The 16,849-nt window shown below is 46.1% G+C and overlaps 7 protein-coding genes across 7 annotated transcripts; 4 read left to right on the top strand and 3 right to left on the bottom strand.

The window, feature by feature from the left end:
- Positions 1–806: 806 nt before the first annotated feature.
- Positions 807–2,351, top strand: V8C40DRAFT_286959 (uncharacterized protein). Its single transcript, XM_083222611.1, has 2 exons — positions 807–1,558; positions 1,614–2,351. The coding sequence occupies exons 1-2, from the start codon at positions 1,281–1,283 to the stop codon at positions 2,338–2,340; spliced, it is 1,005 nt and encodes a 334-aa protein (XP_083074562.1). The 5' UTR covers positions 807–1,280; the 3' UTR covers positions 2,341–2,351.
- A 455-nt stretch (positions 2,352–2,806) lies between these two features.
- Positions 2,807–4,405, top strand: V8C40DRAFT_243431 (transferase). The gene has a single exon (XM_083215433.1). The coding sequence runs from the start codon at positions 2,933–2,935 to the stop codon at positions 4,337–4,339; it is 1,407 nt and encodes a 468-aa protein (XP_083074563.1). The 5' UTR covers positions 2,807–2,932; the 3' UTR covers positions 4,340–4,405.
- An 806-nt stretch (positions 4,406–5,211) lies between these two features.
- Positions 5,212–6,510, bottom strand: V8C40DRAFT_243432 (NAD(P)/FAD-dependent oxidoreductase; the record flags this gene model as incomplete). The annotated part of the gene is made up of 1 exon (XM_083215434.1): positions 5,212–6,510. The coding sequence occupies exon 1, from the start codon at positions 6,368–6,370 to the stop codon at positions 5,213–5,215; it is 1,158 nt and encodes a 385-aa protein (XP_083074564.1). The 5' UTR covers positions 6,371–6,510.
- Positions 6,511–6,696: 186 nt separating this feature from the next.
- Positions 6,697–9,174, top strand: V8C40DRAFT_243433 (uncharacterized protein). Its single transcript, XM_083215435.1, has 2 exons — positions 6,697–7,421; positions 7,479–9,174. Exons 1-2 carry the CDS (start codon positions 6,843–6,845, stop codon positions 9,162–9,164), a joined length of 2,265 nt encoding a protein of 754 aa, XP_083074565.1. The 5' UTR covers positions 6,697–6,842; the 3' UTR covers positions 9,165–9,174.
- Positions 9,175–9,687: 513 nt separating this feature from the next.
- Positions 9,688–11,036, top strand: V8C40DRAFT_286961 (Alpha/Beta hydrolase protein; the record flags this gene model as incomplete). Its single annotated transcript, XM_083222612.1, has 2 exons — positions 9,688–9,976; positions 10,034–11,036. Coding segments are annotated over 2 exons (1,292 nt in total), but the record flags the coding sequence as incomplete, so codon positions are not given.
- A 170-nt stretch (positions 11,037–11,206) lies between these two features.
- Positions 11,207–13,208, bottom strand: V8C40DRAFT_243435 (permease for cytosine/purines, uracil, thiamine, allantoin-domain-containing protein). Its single transcript, XM_083215436.1, has 3 exons — positions 12,621–13,208; positions 12,293–12,516; positions 11,207–12,212 (listed from the first exon to the last, which is right to left on the bottom strand). Exons 1-3 carry the CDS (start codon positions 13,014–13,016, stop codon positions 11,309–11,311), a joined length of 1,524 nt encoding a protein of 507 aa, XP_083074567.1. The 5' UTR covers positions 13,017–13,208; the 3' UTR covers positions 11,207–11,308.
- Positions 13,209–13,740: 532 nt separating this feature from the next.
- V8C40DRAFT_243438 (sialidase family protein) lies at positions 13,741–15,634 on the bottom strand. Its single transcript, XM_083215437.1, has 2 exons — positions 14,835–15,634; positions 13,741–14,768 (listed from the first exon to the last, which is right to left on the bottom strand). The coding sequence occupies exons 1-2, from the start codon at positions 15,527–15,529 to the stop codon at positions 14,372–14,374; spliced, it is 1,092 nt and encodes a 363-aa protein (XP_083074568.1). The 5' UTR covers positions 15,530–15,634; the 3' UTR covers positions 13,741–14,371.
- Positions 15,635–16,849: the final 1,215 nt, after the last annotated feature.

Raw genomic sequence — 16,849 nt, forward strand, 5'->3', positions numbered from 1 at the left:
TAGTTCACGCTGTCTTACACCTACAGCAATATGATATTCCTTCTCTTAGCTTTGCATCAATGTGGAGCGTTTATCGGGTATTGTTCTTGCACGCCCTTATTGATATCATCAGACTACCTGTGCTCTCAATTAATTCACGCAAAGCACAAGCCACCCTAGCAGAACACGGTAAGGTAAAATGAATAGGAGCATTCTAACGTAAGTAAAATCGTGGCTGTGTCTATTTTTACGCATTATTTCAGGTGTTGTGGTTGGATCTCTGTTTACTTGGAAGACGTCCCAAGATGGTTTTGGTTGGTCTCAATGGCGCTGGTTGCTGACAATAATACAAGTTAATATATTTTCTCCATTCGATGACCTATATATAGTATATACGCCACATAATATAATTAAGAAGTGCCCTAATGTAAATGATAAGGTATAACGCTCAAGTATTGCAGCTGTATATATAATCAGTAAGAGGGGGCCAATAAGCTTGTTCAGTCGAAGGCTTTGGGTAATGCTCTAGTATAGCGCACCAAGACGTAAGCTGCAGCTTACTGAATCCACCAGATCCTCTGCCCTTTAGCACCAGTTAATGAAGTGATATACTAGTTACACGCGAGAACTCTCGACTTCAAGTATGGAGGTTAGGTTTATAATCAAGAGGGTGGGTAAAGCTGCAATAGCTCGTTTAGAGGAACGCTCCGCCCCAGCCTGTGAATACCTAAGTATATTGCATAATTGCATTTTCATTTACAAGTTTGTGGGTCTTTCGCCACTGATCTCCCCCAAAATCTTATCCAACAATCAACGAAGTTTGCGTCTGAAACAAGTAGGGATTCAATTGTCTAGTGATCCATCAACATCCTACTACCTTGAGTATACCGTGCTATGTTACGAATACCCCTACCGCGGATTTAGGGCCACTATCTTGCAAGTGAAGTTTTTCGCAGGAAGCAAACCACGATGGCGTAAGCAGCACAGTCCCACTGTGGTCCCTCAACGGGCGCTCTCGTGCATAAGTTCTCGTCTCTAGCTGTGGTCAAAGTTGCCTATTGTGATGTATTCAATTTAAGAAGTCATGCCACAATAGGTATAAGCCACATTTCGGGGATTTTCATTGATGGATTAGCGACAGTCACGATACTTCGACTGATGGGTAAACTTCACCTCTGGTGAGGCTCTCGTCTGGCCATATAGATTTCGTGTTTTGCTTTTCTCTCTTGCTCCATCAGCGTTGCATTTGCATTCCATCTGCGTTCAATTAACGTTTTTACTCCGTTTGGCGAACTGAAGCCATGGCAGGCACACGGTTGACTGACCTGGACATTCAGATTGCATCGTCGTCCTTCATTGCTACCGGTCTCCTATATGAATATACACACAGTTACTTGGAACGAAAGCTCCCAAAATGGGACTGTTTCCCACAAACTCTACGTAACCGGATGTGCATCGAGATTGCCTGCATTCCTGTCCGAATAGGCCTCATCTACTTTTCTCTGCCCTCGGTTCTCTTAGCTTTTACACCATCGTCCAACTGGACGGCCGATGATACACAGCGCTCACTCATTGCCTGGTTTGTATTACACGTCTTCTTGTAGCCGTGGTACCTGCTAATAATGAAAATACAGTTCGTTAATGACCGGCGCCTATTTATTCGACTTGATGATATACAGAGAGGACTTCTTCGGAATCCTCCATCACTGCATGGGTCCTGCACTATTAGTCTGGACAAGGCTGTGTTTCTCTTCGTTCACGCCGGCCGATGCATTGGTATCTCGGAGCTTGATGATGTTCATATTCTTCGGTGCGGCCACAGGAGGTGTGTTCGCCAGTGCTGGAGTCTTCCTTCTACGAGTTGGGAAGAGATACTTGGAACGCGGCACACTATACAAATATTTCGCGATTTGCGTCGCGGGTTTGACGGTTACTACGGTACTGAGCTGCTACCTCAACGTTCTCTACTTTCTGCACACATGGGACGCAGCTTACGTTTACTTCGGCCTGGCTGCTCCGCTACCCATCATCTGGGAGACATTTGAGTGCTATTTGCAGTGGCGGTGGTTGCTACGATTCTACAGCATTGAAGCTAAACTGTGTCGAGGAGACCGCAGACCGAAAGATTTCTCAGATGAATCTGAATCTACGTCAGATGAAGCTGTTATTGAGTACAAGATACCCTCCGCATTTCCCCGAGGGACTGTATTTATGCTGCAAGTTCTTGTTTGGCAATGGGTTCTGCTGCTTCTTTGGCTGTATTTTAAATTTGCGAAGGAGTTGTACTTGCGCCAATCATTTTTGCCCATTCGATTTGCATCTCGAATGGAAGAAATGGTTCAGAATACTACGAACTGGTAGGCATTCGTTAGAAACGTATGAAAGGCGTCTTAGAGACGATACAACAAATAATAAAGTTTAGGATAGAAAAACCCTTGGGATAGAGGAAGATACCAATAATATAGAGCACATTCTGCGTAAATATACCTTCTTGTTTGCCTGATTCTGATGTTTTCCATGGTAAGGGAGATATTCTTTTCTGTTAGGTTCAACATTTTTTAGAGGCCTTCAGCACGGCGTAACTTGTCTTACAAGGCGAGCAGAGAGTAATGGCCTGATTGGGCTTAGAGATCAATGATATTATCGCAGCTCATGGCTGGATTGGTGGGGCAGCAGCGGCCGAAAAATAGCTGCCAATTCAGGTTACAGAGGTTATTCTAGGTGGCGCAAGCTGATGGTTCTGTCCAAATATAGAAGCACGAAATCGTTTAAAACAGGGCTAGCTGCTACGTGAAATCTGCTACGGTTTCTCTGAGCAATCCTGTGTCGAGTAAGATATTGTGCACTGTGACGACGAAGATATAACCCAATCCAAGCTGCAGGTCTCAAAAAGACTTATTTCTACACCCAGAACTCATCTTCATTTACTACCCTAAAAAGGTTCTTATTCAGCATGGATTGGGAGTATTTGTCCCCTCTCGACCAGATTCTTCCTCGTATGTACTTTGGCGAGATTCTCTGCTTTCCTTCTACGGACACGAATTTGTTCCCACTTCTACAGCAAGGATTAAGCAAAGTTGCGGCCAGCGTTCCGCATTTAACGTCCTTTGTTGCCCACGATGATGCCCGACCGGGGAAACTTCGACTGGAACGCGGACGCGATAGCATTGACAACATTTTGGTATATGTTAACGATCCATTAGAGGAGATGCCTGATTATGAAAGCCTGAAAAGGACCTCATTCCCCGTCTTCCCTCAGTCGCTCTTCTATCCTCATATCCCCAATGTACCCTGGACGGCCCCATGGCCGGTCATGCGAGCCGAAGTCACTCGTGTTCGTGGAGGATTCGTGCTTGTAGTTTTAGTTCACCACTGCGTTTTTGATGGAGTTGCTCTCTCTGAGTTGCTCAACCTGTGGGCCACTTGTTGCGCCCGTAATGCTTCAGCACAACCACCCGAAATCGATCAAGCTCGTCTGAACCGAACGGTACTACAAGGGGAGGGATTGAAACAGAAGAGCTCTCCGCCGGCGGATATTCTCAAGATCGTTAACAAACAGTCTTTTTCATCTCAAATCATATCACTTATCAAGCGAGCATTCAACCCAATCTTACCCAAACCTCTGTCGCCCACCTGGCCCATAACTTTATATCGTTTACCATATGATAAGCTACAAGGTCTCAAACAAACTCTGAACCAGTTTGCTGCCAGACTTGGTGTGCGGTTTCTATCTACAAACGATGTAGTGAGCGCTCTCATATGGAGCTGTGCCACAATGGCAATGAGCACCTCATTCCAACGTTGGAATTTTACGAGTTATTGCTCGACCGGCGTATCAGTCAATATCCGGTCAAGAATTCAGCCACGCCTTCCAGATGACTTCATTGGCTGCGCAATTGGAGTTGCTTACATTGATATGGCAAGAAAAACGCTATGCGCTGCCGCAGAGGTGGCATCATTTGAGTCTCTAGCTCGCGTAGCTGCTGCCATACGCCACGGAGTAGATGGAATAACAAACGAGAAAATGAGGGAAATCTTAAACTATGTCGACGGTCAAGAAGACCCGACAAAGCTACAATGGCGACCAAAGAAGCTGAACGAGTTCTACATTTCTAGCTGGGCAAATCAGCGGATTTATGATGCCGATTGGGGTCCTCATATTGGGAAGTGCGAAGCTCTTCGAGTTGCCCAGATAGCTTTAGCACCGATGTGCGTAATACTGCCACCACGAATGAGATTTGAATCAAAGGACAGTCAATACGGTGACATTGAATTGGTTGTTTCACTGGAAAATTTGCACATGGATCGATTTAGGAGGTCAAAGGCTATGAGAACGTTTGCAGAAATAATAGATTGCTGAGTGTTACATGCAGGTATGGGGAAATCATACTGTAGTATAAACGAGTTCTCTTGAGCTATTTGCCCTGTAGTATAACGAAACTGTCCTTTCGGAATGTCTATTGGAGCCTTGAACGAACTTACAGGGCTTAACATAAGAGCATAATGGTGCAGTGATTGTTGCCTGATTGTCTGTCATATTATTATGTATGGCGTTTGATACAATATTCGTCACGATACCGTCAAGATTTTAATTCGTAGCATGTAGATCACTACCCACAATCGTGCTTATTAGCAGGTATCAATAGAGATGGCCTTCTCGTTGAGTGTTGAATCAGCAATCAAGACTTGGTTGCTGTTTGAATGAGGTTGGACTGTTCTTTAATGAAAGGAGAGTATTTACAAAAGAATTTTTCCTTTATACATCCAAAGATTCACCGCAGTGTATCCCAGTGTGTTCATATTTTATAGCCTCCTGACTTGATGATCTTTCAACAAATTATTTATATCTATACTGCTGAGTCTCCATTTCGAATTGTACCATATGTCCCGCTAGTGACTGTAAATCGGAAGGACGGATTGGGTCAGTGAAGAATGAATCACCCTAAAACTGGTCGAGGATGACGACTATTGCCTCCGCTTTCTATTTTTGCCGATGAGGTATAGGCATTGGAGATCAATTGACCACCTTTTTCAGTGGATAAAGGCTGTTCACAGTTCGTCCTCGGCAAGCTCTCAATGTGGGAGCTTGGCCTGTGGCCCTAACTGTTAAACACAATTGTCAGAGTTGGATATTAAGCGGTGTAAATAATACTTTGACTTGCTTCGGGTAGTTGTCAGAGTCGTTAAAACGATTTCCGGTAGATAGTGGCACCATGACCTTTTCTAGTATATGCTACATCGACGAATGTCTAAGATGCTTCCCACTAACATAGCCGTCTGCAGTATCAACAAACAAGTTCCTGCCTTTGACGTAGGACACCAATGCGCCCCATAGTTTCCAGCTACCAATCTGCCCAGTCGCATACTTTCTTCCCAGCGATAGAAAGATCATCGTTTTTTTTTCAGGCTGGTAAGATGTGATGGAATCTTTCCCTGTCAAAGCAGCATCTAATGCGCCCGCCAAGTAGACAATTTGGTTATCCGTTACAGTGAGCTGCTTTGGACCAGCGTTGCTCACATCACCAATAGCCCAAATGTTCTCTGTGCCCACCACGCGCATATTGTCATCAATATTCACATTGCCCTGGGGGTCAAGGAAACTGGTGGAAATGAAGCCGTTGTTTAGTCGAATTCCATGACATGGAAGATATAACTCGGTTATCACCCTTGACCCATTGTCTAGAATCAAAACTTGTGTCTTGCCATCATCACCGACCTCAACGGCTTTCACACAAGTTTTGCGGATGAGTTCGACACCGAGCTTTTGTAAGTCTTTGTCTAGAGTTGTTCGAACAGAAGAGAGTACGTCGCTGGAGCTCTCCAGTGGGACATCACCACGCATAATAAGCGTAATTTTTTTAAGTTTTCCAAACTTTGCGGCTAACTCTCCCGCCACCTCGACACCAGTTGGACCTGCACCAGCAACGACCATGTCTCTGGCGCGACTGACATTTGCTTGCAGCTCATGCCACGCTGTGAGAGTCTCCTCATGCGTGCCGATAGGTTTTAGTGGTAGCCCGCTAGCCAATCTCGAGCCTGTTGCTATCACCAATTGATGGTATTGCAAAGTCCTACTCTCACCAGTGTTGGTAAGGATAGTAACTGAATTCGATGATGATTGGATGTCAGTGGCTCTGCCAAGTATAAATTCGAATAGGTCGACTGCGTAATGCTCAAACCCAGTAGCAATGGGGATAAACATCGATTCATCTGGAATCATTCCGGGAATAAGTCCTCTGGTAGCCGCCACGTTCCAGAAGAAATGACTGTTTGGCGATACCAGGATGACTTTGATGGCCGTCTTAGGAGAAGTATATTTAAGTAACTTGTGGGCGAGCGGCAAACCGGCCCATCCCGCACCAAGAACAACAACAGTTTTTTGGTCAGTCATAGCCGCGATACTGTCAGGAGAGCACAAATCCCTAGGAGAGTAAAATCACCATTTGACGTCCAAGGTAACGTACAAGGAGTTATTAATACAGCTGGTTGCCACACCGGCCTCGGCCATCGGTCGTAAGACCTCGCATCGTTGCCAATCCGAAAGCGAGAGTCGATAATGGGGGCTAGCATAAACATTTTATTAGCGGCGTTGGAGTTAGTGGACGGAGGACCTGTTATTCAGGTTCAAATGTCGATGGAGCGGGGCTGGGCGGCGACAGAGGATTTGGACCGAGCTCCGTGTCCGAGATCTGGTTGCTTGTGACATCTCATTTCGCAATTTCTTCGACTGTGCTCGATCCAGTCGCACTTCTGCTCTCCAAGAAGTCGGCCTCGCCCCATTCATCCCCGAGAATTCTTCTCCTAGCACCTTTATCGGCCGATGCGCTGCGGTTATCCGTTTGCTGACAGAGCCTGCCCAAGCCATGTTGGTAGATTCTTACTCTGCCGCTGTCATGTCTACCAATCATTCTACAGCTGGAGAGAACGCCATCGCCGACGATGGTTTAAAAATATGGAGCTGCGTTACATGTCGGCGTCGCAAGGTGAAATGCGACAGAAAAGACCCTTGCTCCAATTGTGTCAAGAACCAAATCGAATGCCACTTTCCTGTCACTGGTCGTCTTCCACGCCGAAGAGATCCCGCGACGTGGAAGTCGCCAACTGAGAAACAGGCCGAGCTACTGGATCGGCTGAGGCGCCTTGAATCACTCGTCACAGAACTTGCAGCACAAGTGGAAGATGGCCCGGACAAGATCAAATCCTTATTCACGGGGCCATTGACCAGTGCCACAGGTGTCATCCATTCTGGAGAAACAGTCAACGCTGAGGTTGGGAAGCGAGGACCACTAGATTCGGAATCACCCATGGCAGTTGGCGAATTGATATCTGCCATGCAATCTTCGTTTCAAGGAGAGACAAATGAACAATTTGGAAGATTGGTTGTTGGAAAAGAAGCCGGTTTGCAAATCGGAAAGGGTTTCTGGTCCATTTTCTGCAATGAGGTGTGGCTGAACTTCTAGCATTTATCCATAAATGAGAGGCTAATGGTGATTGATCAGGTCGAGCACATATTTCAAGGGATTCAAGATGTAACGTCCGATACATCAGGCTCAAACCTTGAGGCCACTTCATCGAACGGCCAAAGACAATCAAATAGCATCTCCTCGGATTTTTTTTTAGAAAACCAGTATACAAGAGATGTCCCTCAAAGCCTCGATGCTTTATACCCCCTACCATCACAGATGTTTTTCATCTGGCGGACATATGTAGAGAACATTGTTCCATTCATTAACATCATTGATATTGCAGCTGTGGAAGAGGTGGTGACTAATTTGAGGGGCAAGTTTGACTCTCTTGAGCCGAGCTTGCAGGCCTTATTATTTGCGATATCCTTGGCAACAATCACATCATTGGATGAAGAAGAAACTATGGCTTGTTTCGACACACCGAGAATTGAGCTACTTGCTCGATTTCGCCTTGGGACAGAGCGGGCGCTCGCCAATGCCGAGCTGTTGACGACGAGAAAAATTGAAACGATCCAAGCATTCGTAATATATCTCTCGCTTCTACCATACATTGGAGGCCAGGAACTGTTATCGCCATTTATGGGCCTCTTACTAAGGATTGCGACATCTTTACAGCTGCACAGAGATGCTGAAAACTTCAAAATGCCTACTATGTCCAAAGTTGAGATTGAGATACGTCGCCGACTGTGGTGGCAAATTATCTTTCTTGACTCAAGATCTCGATCAAAACGTACCGCAGGATTGTCAGCATCAGATACAATGTTCGACACTAAAACTCCAAGCGATATGTTGGAAGATGGTAAAGGAGCATTCTTAGATCCTTCCAACGCACAAAACCAGTCTATAGTTTGCATTATACGATGTGAAATATGGCTATTGTGTCGTTTCTTGAACGCAAATCGACCAAATCCTTTGGAGCAGAAACTCGACGCTTTCAATCGGACAAGATCAAGGCTAGAGACTTTATACATGCCAAGTGTATCTTTAAATCCTGCTCTAATATCTCTGGTCAAAACTATGACATCACTTGTGCTTTCTAAAGTCGAGCATGCGATATATCTACAGCATCTTCATAATTTGAAAGAGCTCTCTCAAATACCTTCTCAGGAAATGATGCAACATCATTTAGACTTATCAATAGATATCCTCAAACAAGCTCATCGTCTACGAACAGAGCCTTCTTGGAAGAGATGGAGATGGCAACTACAAGGAGACTTTCCTTGGACTTCAATGAGCGTGGTGTTCATCCAGCTCTGCCAGTCTCCCTGGTCGGCGATTTCTGAGAGAGGATGGGCACTAACACACCTAATTTTAGAAGAAGCCCAAGACAAAGTAAAAGTTAGTCCATCCTGGAACAAGTTAAACAAGCTTATTATCGCCGCTGAAGCCCATCGAGGGAGGAATCCAGCAGAGGGGACATTACGCGTGCGTCCCCAAAATAAGCCATATACAGCCGGCTTCATCAATACGGAGGAGAGCGTCAGTGGGGCTTCCGAGACCTTAGTGACTCAATCGGCCAATACTGATATTTCGCTTGATTACCCAGAGTCTAACCAGGCCGCATTCGACAATGGGTCAGAGATTGATGAATCGAATAAATTTGAATCCGGTGTGGCATTCTATCCTATGGAATGGCACCCATGGGATGAGGTGCTCACCACTGACAACGAATTTTGGGATTTCGATTTTGCAAATGCCGAAGAATCGCTGGAACTATAGCGGAAAGAGGTCATCAGTAATTAAAAATACCTATAAACAAAAGGGGGGATTGTTCCAGATGAGTAAAATTACGCGGAGAATATTACATAACAGTTTTCAAATCAGATATTTTATCGTAGGAACTGCGCTAAAACAGGATGTGTTTTTATATCCGATCTGCGGCGGATATAGCACGAGGACTAGATTCCCCGAGTCCTGAGGTCAACCGGGCTCCTTCGCCTTCCTCTAATCTCACGAGTGAAAAATAAGCAATACTTAGACATATAGTTCACATTAACCGTATTACTACACCCTGTGTCTTTAGGAATTATGTATAATCATCTAGATTATCCATTAGTAAGTCAATGGAAGAGGTGGACACTGAGAGACGTAGGTATTATCCCAAGACCGCCTTTATGTGGGCTTGGCTGATATTGCCAGGATTTAAATGGTTGGGCCAGCCATCTCAACTTTCATATATAATATGAATACTCGCCTGTAAAAAGGCTGTTGCTTTCTCTACAGCAATACTTTAGTAGTGTCACAATGATTGGGTTGAGCACCATTACCCTCCTCAGTGTCCTCTGCATCGCAGTGGACGCGTTTTCCGTCCCAAACGTGAACGCGACGTTCAGCAAGTCGCCCAAGCCGTTTGAGATTCGTGTTGACCGAAATTTCATTGAGGATACAAGACTTCGAGTGGCACATGCTAGGGCTCCGGCCTTCATGGGAGCGATCGGCGAAGGCCCAAGCCCTGAAAATTACACCAACGTTCGAGACTACTGGGTCAATGAATACGACTGGAATACCACCGAGGCGTCCATTAATAGAAAGTGGGTTAAAATAGCTGTTGGACTGTCTTAATTACTGTACTAACAGAAATTGAAAAGATTAAAACAATTCACGACCGTTGTTGCACCAATTATCGGAAACAGCTCGAATACAGTTCCATTACACTTCGTTCACCACCGTTCACCGCGCGACGACGCCATTCCTTTGCTCTTTATCCATGGGTGGCCAGGCTCGTTTCTGGAAGTCAGCAATATCATCGATGACTTAACGAATCCTCCTAACATGTCTGTGCCGGCGTTTCATGTAGTCGCTCCGTCAATACCTGGATTTGGATTTTCTCCAGCACCTCAGCGCCCGGGGTTTGGTCCGGTCGAAACCTCTCATGCTTTTAACGCATTAATGAATCAACTGGGTTACCAGAAATATGTGATCCAGGGCGGAGATTTTGGGGGTGTTATTCTTCGTTTCCAGGCCCATCTTTTCCCAAAGAATGTCGTCTCCGTGCTTAGCAATTTTTGGATCATCCAGCCAAGAGAAAATGACATCCGCAGGCTTGCGGAGGGGTTATCAACTCCGGATGAGGTCGCCTACATTAAAATTTTGGAAACATATATCAACCAGGCATCTGGATATCGTGTCATGCAAGAAACGCAGCCTCTTACAGCAGCTTTTGCTATGTCAGACTCTCCGCTGGGCTATGCGATGTGGATCTTTGCTTTGATGAATGAGGTCATTGACCCAACAGTCAAATCTTGGACCCCCGAAGAGATTATCACCTGGTCAATGATGTATTATATACAAGGACCTTATGGCGGCATGCGTTTCTACAAAGAGGTTGCTAATGACGGGGCTTTGGAAGCGGCTGACTTTGGCACTCTCCCGCTTGTGGAGGTGCCAGCGGCGATCAGTCAATTTCCTTATGATATCACTTATCGAATGCCATTGGAATGGGCTAAGCGTGGAGGAAACGTTATTAGGCGGAATGTGCACAGCCATGGCGGTCACTTTGCCGCCTACGAGGTGCCTGATCTTTTACTCCAAGATATCTGGGATTGGTTCGGTGATAAAGAGACTTCCGGAACGAAAGCTTTCATAAATTAGCTGTCAATCATGGTAAACGTTATATATTCATTTGTATCTTATGAACGACAATGAATACAGTGACTATGTTTATAAACATGATTCACCGAGTTTATTAGATCATAGTTCATCATAGTCTCGTCGTGTGACTGTCTTGACCACCTGCGAATTCGATAGTTTGTAGAGGTTGCTGTGACTTAATGATTTGTGTTTTACAATCTATCAAATTAGCTACAAACGTAAAACGTGAAGGGCAAAATTTGGTTATGAGTAAATGCGGTATGTAGCATTCATTACCGACCAATCTTACGAATTTCTAGCCAGCGCAAAGGGGGGAATACTATCATGGCCCATGAACAGCCAACCCAAATGCCAAGATCAGCGCCAGTTGGGCTGGCGAGCTTAGCAATAGGACCAACATAGTAAATCTGATACATGCATAGGATTGCTCCGACCCATCCAATGATAAACGCTGTGAATGCAGCAAGACCGAGCGGCAACCGTTTTGGATCAGACCAAGCCGTCCAGTCAAACCCGCGGGTTTTGCGGAATATCAAATGTTCTTCCAAAGTGATTACTAGGAAGATGGTAACCCAGTAGCCCATCAGAGCTAAAAAGTTCTCAAAGATATCATAGAGGTTGTTGCGCCCACCCAAAGCACATACAGTGTAGATGACAACACCAACACATGAAAGGATCCAGCGGGGTATTCGCGCACCGTATCGACCCAGCACTTGGAAACATAGAGCGGCAGAATATGTCCCGGGGATATTGTTTGCAACAAGGCCGAGGGCAACAATAACGCCGAGAAATTTTCCAAACCCTCCCAGCCCTTGGTAGCCTGCAACAACAAGGGCTCCAGACGACACATCGTTTGCAGCGCTCCATGATGCGTCAGTAAAGGTGCCAGAAGCAAGGCCAACACCTAGGAGGTTGGCAAAAGCCATCGCTAGACCGACGCCCGCGGTCGTCATCGCGAACGTCTTCCATTTCTTCGTGTTTTCGGGATAGTATACGTAAAAGTCTGCTCCCGCGGGGGCCCAAGCTACGGCCGAGGACAGGCAAAGGGAGAAGAAAGAGAGGCGGTTGCCATTAATGGTCGAAGTGCTCCCAGTTGACTGGATGGAGGTGTCAAATTTAGAGCCAGCAGAACCAACCAAAATAAAGGCTGCAATGAGCTGCGGAAGCCATGCCCATCTAGAGTTGCGCCATTCGGTCAATCTCCAAGGCACTAACTTCGACGGGCAAGCGATAGAAGGGGGAGTCAGTCTACCTACCTTTCGTATGTCTGGAAGATTGACATGCCAAAAAGCACAATAATCCAGGAAATGACAGCAATTATGATGATGCCGACAATTACGGTGAGGTGGCCATCAGCGACTGCGGATAGGATTTGTCCCCCGACAAGGCAATCAATCATGCCATAACCCAGCATAATCACAATGTTCAGGATAGTGCAAATCTTGCTGGGCCAATAGCCCATAAAATACCTCGCCAAAACCTAGGAGCATAAACAATCAGAGCCATAGGGAGACTATTGGGTTGGCCCACGCAAGCCCTGAGGGTTAAAATAAAAAAGAGGGAAAGGGAAACACTCTTTCATACCATGGTGCGATTCCCGCTGACTGGGCCAAAAGTGCTGATATAGGCAACTCCCATAGCTCCTAAGATGGCGCCAAAAGTTGCGCATAGTGCTGCATCCGTGAAGCCTAGAGAATAGTCTAGAGGTCCAAGCATACCAACGGCCATGTTGTTGGCGGTGATGTTGGAACTAAACCATAACATCGTCATCTGCATGTAGCTGGAGGCACCAACTTTCTCCAATCGCTCCGTGACTGGCACTCGCTCGATCCCGCGAGCCTCGAAATGCTTAAGGCTGAGAATTCGCTGGTTTACGCGAGCGAAGAATCCGCTAGGGGGCGCCACAACCCCTTCTGAGATCTGGCTCTCCAACGTGGGCTTAGAGCCATTAGTTGCTGTGTCATTCTCGGCCTTCTCCATCGGTGCGGTGTTGGACGGAGGGAACGAGACTCATTCGCGCGGAGACAAAAAGACGGGAAGCAAAAACGAAAATAAAAATGAAGAACTAAGAAACCGAAGAAAGAAAGAAAGACAGGAAATGATGGACAGATAAGGAAGATGTTGAAACTCGACTCGCGCAAAACAGAGAAGAAAAAAACTCTTATCGGTCGGTGCACACAACGGAAAACGCGGAAAACATGGCAACTCGGCAACTCGGTCCACTTAAATTGACTTGAATCGCAGATTTCAATTAGCTCGCGTGACTCATATTGTCAATCGAAATTCTCATTGATATGAAGATTGCTGATCGCTTCAATTACATGCTTACATGAGGGAAATTGTTCAGAATAGTCCTGTATAATACACGAGGAACAATGCGATTAGGTGCTGTTCCATGCTGTATCAGTCTGGAAAAGAACATTAGCGGCCATTCCTCTGCAAGTAAGCGATGCCTCCGCAGTGGATCAGATGCTACGAGCCGGCCTGGGTGTGTCGCGGCATCTAGAACCGTGCTCCCATCCGGCGCGGGCTGTTGCTTCGGGAGGCGATGCGGCGTTAAGCCAAGCACACATCTAATCAAGCGACCAATCACTAAGCATGGATCCGGATCTAGATTTAGATGAGGCTCAAATAAAGAACATAATGAGATCTTATGTTCAGTGCTAGGCTCGGAACATTGTTGTGTAATTGGATTACGTATATAGCCACCATTAGTGTAAGTTGAAGACTCACATCCTCGTATCCTCGTGCGTTGTAGCTGGCCCTCGGGATATTTCTGGCAAATCAACAGCTACAGCGGCCAACGGAAAAACGAGGTTAACCTCACTCCTGTACGCCGATCTCGAGATCAAGACTCCACATGGACGTCATCGAGAAGGGAAACAGAGCATCATACGGCTCAATGTCGCCCATGGACAGACAAACATCACGACGAAACATACAAAAGGACAAAAGACTGACGAGAAATACGTGACTTTGTGCAGTTCGACTGGGAAAACTTGAGACTAAATGGTTCACCTTGCTCAAGTGCAAGCTCAGTCGCCACTGAAACCGATAGGACTAGGGAGAGTGTTCGCGGGCTGACGCAACAATGAATGGGTTTGTTCCCATCGTTAACATGTCTGAGATAGTCTCCAAGTATTTTCGTTGGCTGCCAGAAACTGAATCTTAAGTGTGGTGATTGCACATCGTGAGCCCCCTCCTTATGAATAGCGCAATTGCTGTCATAACACAAACCCAGATAGTGCTACAATTGAGTTACTATAACTGCGACTTTGTGTATTATCGTACTGCTTCATGATATGTGTATTTAAATCGCTCCATGTAGGCCGTACTCAATTGACCAGTTGGTACTCTTGACTGACTGCTCCCAAGCCATCTTTAGTATAGAGCGCGAGGAAATGTGTTTGATCGACGGTATACAGCCCGGGCCAGTGCGAGCCCGCATCACCTGTGATAGTGGTTCCGCTCCAGGTAGAGCCTCCGTCCGTGCTAGTGACAACTTTCATCTGGGCTCCATCGATACCATTGCCACCGGTGCCGGCCACATCCTCGTTTGTCATAAAGCTTGTAACAAGGGTGCCACCAACATTAACAACCTGGGGAGCTCCTGCATTCTTCCCATTGCGCGCCGTATAGAGACGCGCTCGCTGTCCCCATGAGTTGCCATCATCATGCGACAGGACATAGTCGATAGAGAAGGGACCCGACTCTGTATTCTCGAAAACGGCACTAATTATACAAATTATCATCAGTTTACGACAATATCGTTATTAACAGACGGCAATGTAGGCTCACATTAGATTACCAGAGTTATTGATATTCGCCACGCCAATCATTCCATCGCGCGATGTGCGATCACCTCCAGAGACCTTGATCCAGTTCGACCAAGTCAGCCCTCCATCAGTGGAGCGCTTCATGTAGCCGTCTTGATCATTAGCGTTGTTCTCAGCGGAGTAGTAGCACTGTAGCGAACCGTCTGCAGCAAGACGGAGAAAAGGTTCCCAGAGGCCATTAGGGGTACCTGGGGTGGCTGCTTGCTGCTCCACGGTTGATAGGTAAAGAAAGCTGGCGCCACCATCATCAGAGTATGAAACGGTAATTCGGTAATATGTGTAAGAGCCTCCTGAGCGATCATGGTTTCGATAGGCGTATACGATACGTCCACTGGGAAGCTGCAGGGGCATAGCGTTATCAACGTCATGAGCAGTTGAATCGGCACGGTAGACTTCGCCAACAAAGTGCCATGAAGTACCGCCATTGCTGGAGCCAGCAAGCCTAAGAATGCTCTGGTTGTTTTCATGGGCGGTATAACCTGCAATCAACCCTCCGTTGCTGGTGGAGCTTGCCCGAATATATACTCCATTTGTGTCTATAACATTAGGCGAGCCAGCTTGTGTCACGATGCCGGGTGATCGTTGATCGAGACTGGCAGGATTGCCTAGAACTCCGAGAGGAACGAGTAAAGCTAGAAATATCTTTGGGGAAAACATTATTAATAGCGGGCTAATGCTGGACAAGTTGATATAACTACACTCATCAGCAGCATTGACAGGGAGACTGGTAGTTTTTATATCTCGGGCAAGCAAACATACGGCCTAAGGCTGGGAGCGTGAACATTTACCCCATAGAATGCTTAAACACCATCTCGCGGTCCGTTTCAATTTTGTCATAGCTTCCTATCCTAGTATAGCCTGATGATCATCCCCGCTGAAGGATTTTGTTTACTCTGGGAGTACTCGATCGGGAGTTCCGAGCCGGCTGCCTAGCAAGAGATCGTCGTTGAAAGAATCCTGTTGGTTCCACTTTCCAAGCCGCAATTGTCAGACTCGAATGTTGTATCTTTAGGTAGTTTGATGGCTCGAAACAGGTATCGTATCCCGAATAAATTTACGAACTCCTGTCTTGAACAAGTGGCCATAGAGCATGTTTACAACTGTCTACTATTGGAAGGCGTCTTCCATCGTACTGGACTCCCCTCTCAAAAAGCATCAATCATGTCAGGTTAGCGGACAAATAAACTGACGAGTACATCTAACCCACAGTTCAGAATACCAGAATAGCCACATAGTACACGCTAAATGGCTCCGCAAGCGAGATATTAAGTAACTCACGAGACGCAAATACGGCTCCGCCTTTACATTTCCCTGTAATGAATATATTCCTCTAATGGATCCGTATAGCTCGGTATATTTCCCAAATCCTGGGTAGCAATTAGAGCTAAAGGACCGGTAACTGAAATCATGTGGTTTCAAATACTACAATACAAGCTCCACATTGATGCGAGATCAGGTATGGATTATTTGACATTTATTCCCCCATGGCAACGTAGCCGACCTTGGCAAATGAGCGTATTACCCTGGTGACTGAGCGTATAAGTAGTACGCTCTTAGCGTCAAAGCTTGGGTTTATGCGACCCAATCCGACGCAGATATGGTGTAGCATTGCATATTCGGGAACTACGGAGCACCGGTGGATATATTTATTACTGTTTGAGCTTGAAAAGAACGGCTTCGGTACACGAAATGTGTTACACGCTACCTATTTATTGTGGCTTTGGAAGCATCTTAGGCTAACCTTATTTTCTTCTTCCTTCCATACAAAACCTCCCCTTTCGTCCACCAGATCTTTCATTGAACCACAATTCATATCAGACATTGCAAAACTCAAGCTAACGAATCTTGCATCTCGGCTTGGATTATTCATCATCACTCTAAGTCCAAGTCCCGGTTCGGCTGGACATCTTACATTGCCATTTCTTTTAAAAACGCATCTCTGGCATTTCTAATTTAATGCCAGCGCCTCTCACGGGG

This window comes from Trichoderma camerunense (genome assembly GCF_050948025.1).
Source record: "Trichoderma camerunense strain CBS 138272 chromosome Unknown V8C40scaffold_7, whole genome shotgun sequence".
NCBI classification, from domain to species: Eukaryota; Fungi; Ascomycota; class Sordariomycetes; order Hypocreales; family Hypocreaceae; genus Trichoderma; species Trichoderma camerunense.

Excerpts from the sequence above, each read along its gene's own strand:
- V8C40DRAFT_243438 (XM_083215437.1), bottom strand. The coding sequence starts at position 15,529 with ATGTTTTCCCCAAAGATATTTCTAGCTTTACTCGTTCCTCTCGGAGTT. Across the intron at positions 14,769-14,834 it reads AATAACTCTGGTAATCTAAT|TGCCGTTTTCGAGAATACAG; the intron begins GTGAGCCTACAT and ends TTGTATAATTAG.
- V8C40DRAFT_243435 (XM_083215436.1), bottom strand. The coding sequence starts at position 13,016 with ATGGAGAAGGCCGAGAATGACACAGCAACTAATGGCTCTAAGCCCACG. Across the intron at positions 12,517-12,620 it reads TCAGCGGGAATCGCACCATG|GTTTTGGCGAGGTATTTTAT; the intron begins GTATGAAAGAGT and ends TTATGCTCCTAG. Across the intron at positions 12,213-12,292 it reads ATCTTCCAGACATACGAAAG|ATGGGCATGGCTTCCGCAGC; the intron begins GTAGGTAGACTG and ends GCGCAACTCTAG.
- V8C40DRAFT_286959 (XM_083222611.1), top strand. The coding sequence starts at position 1,281 with ATGGCAGGCACACGGTTGACTGACCTGGACATTCAGATTGCATCGTCG. Across the intron at positions 1,559-1,613 it reads CAGCGCTCACTCATTGCCTG|TTCGTTAATGACCGGCGCCT; the intron begins GTTTGTATTACA and ends ATGAAAATACAG.
- V8C40DRAFT_243433 (XM_083215435.1), top strand. The coding sequence starts at position 6,843 with ATGTTGGTAGATTCTTACTCTGCCGCTGTCATGTCTACCAATCATTCT. Across the intron at positions 7,422-7,478 it reads GGTCCATTTTCTGCAATGAG|GTCGAGCACATATTTCAAGG; the intron begins GTGTGGCTGAAC and ends GTGATTGATCAG.
- V8C40DRAFT_243431 (XM_083215433.1), top strand. The coding sequence starts at position 2,933 with ATGGATTGGGAGTATTTGTCCCCTCTCGACCAGATTCTTCCTCGTATG.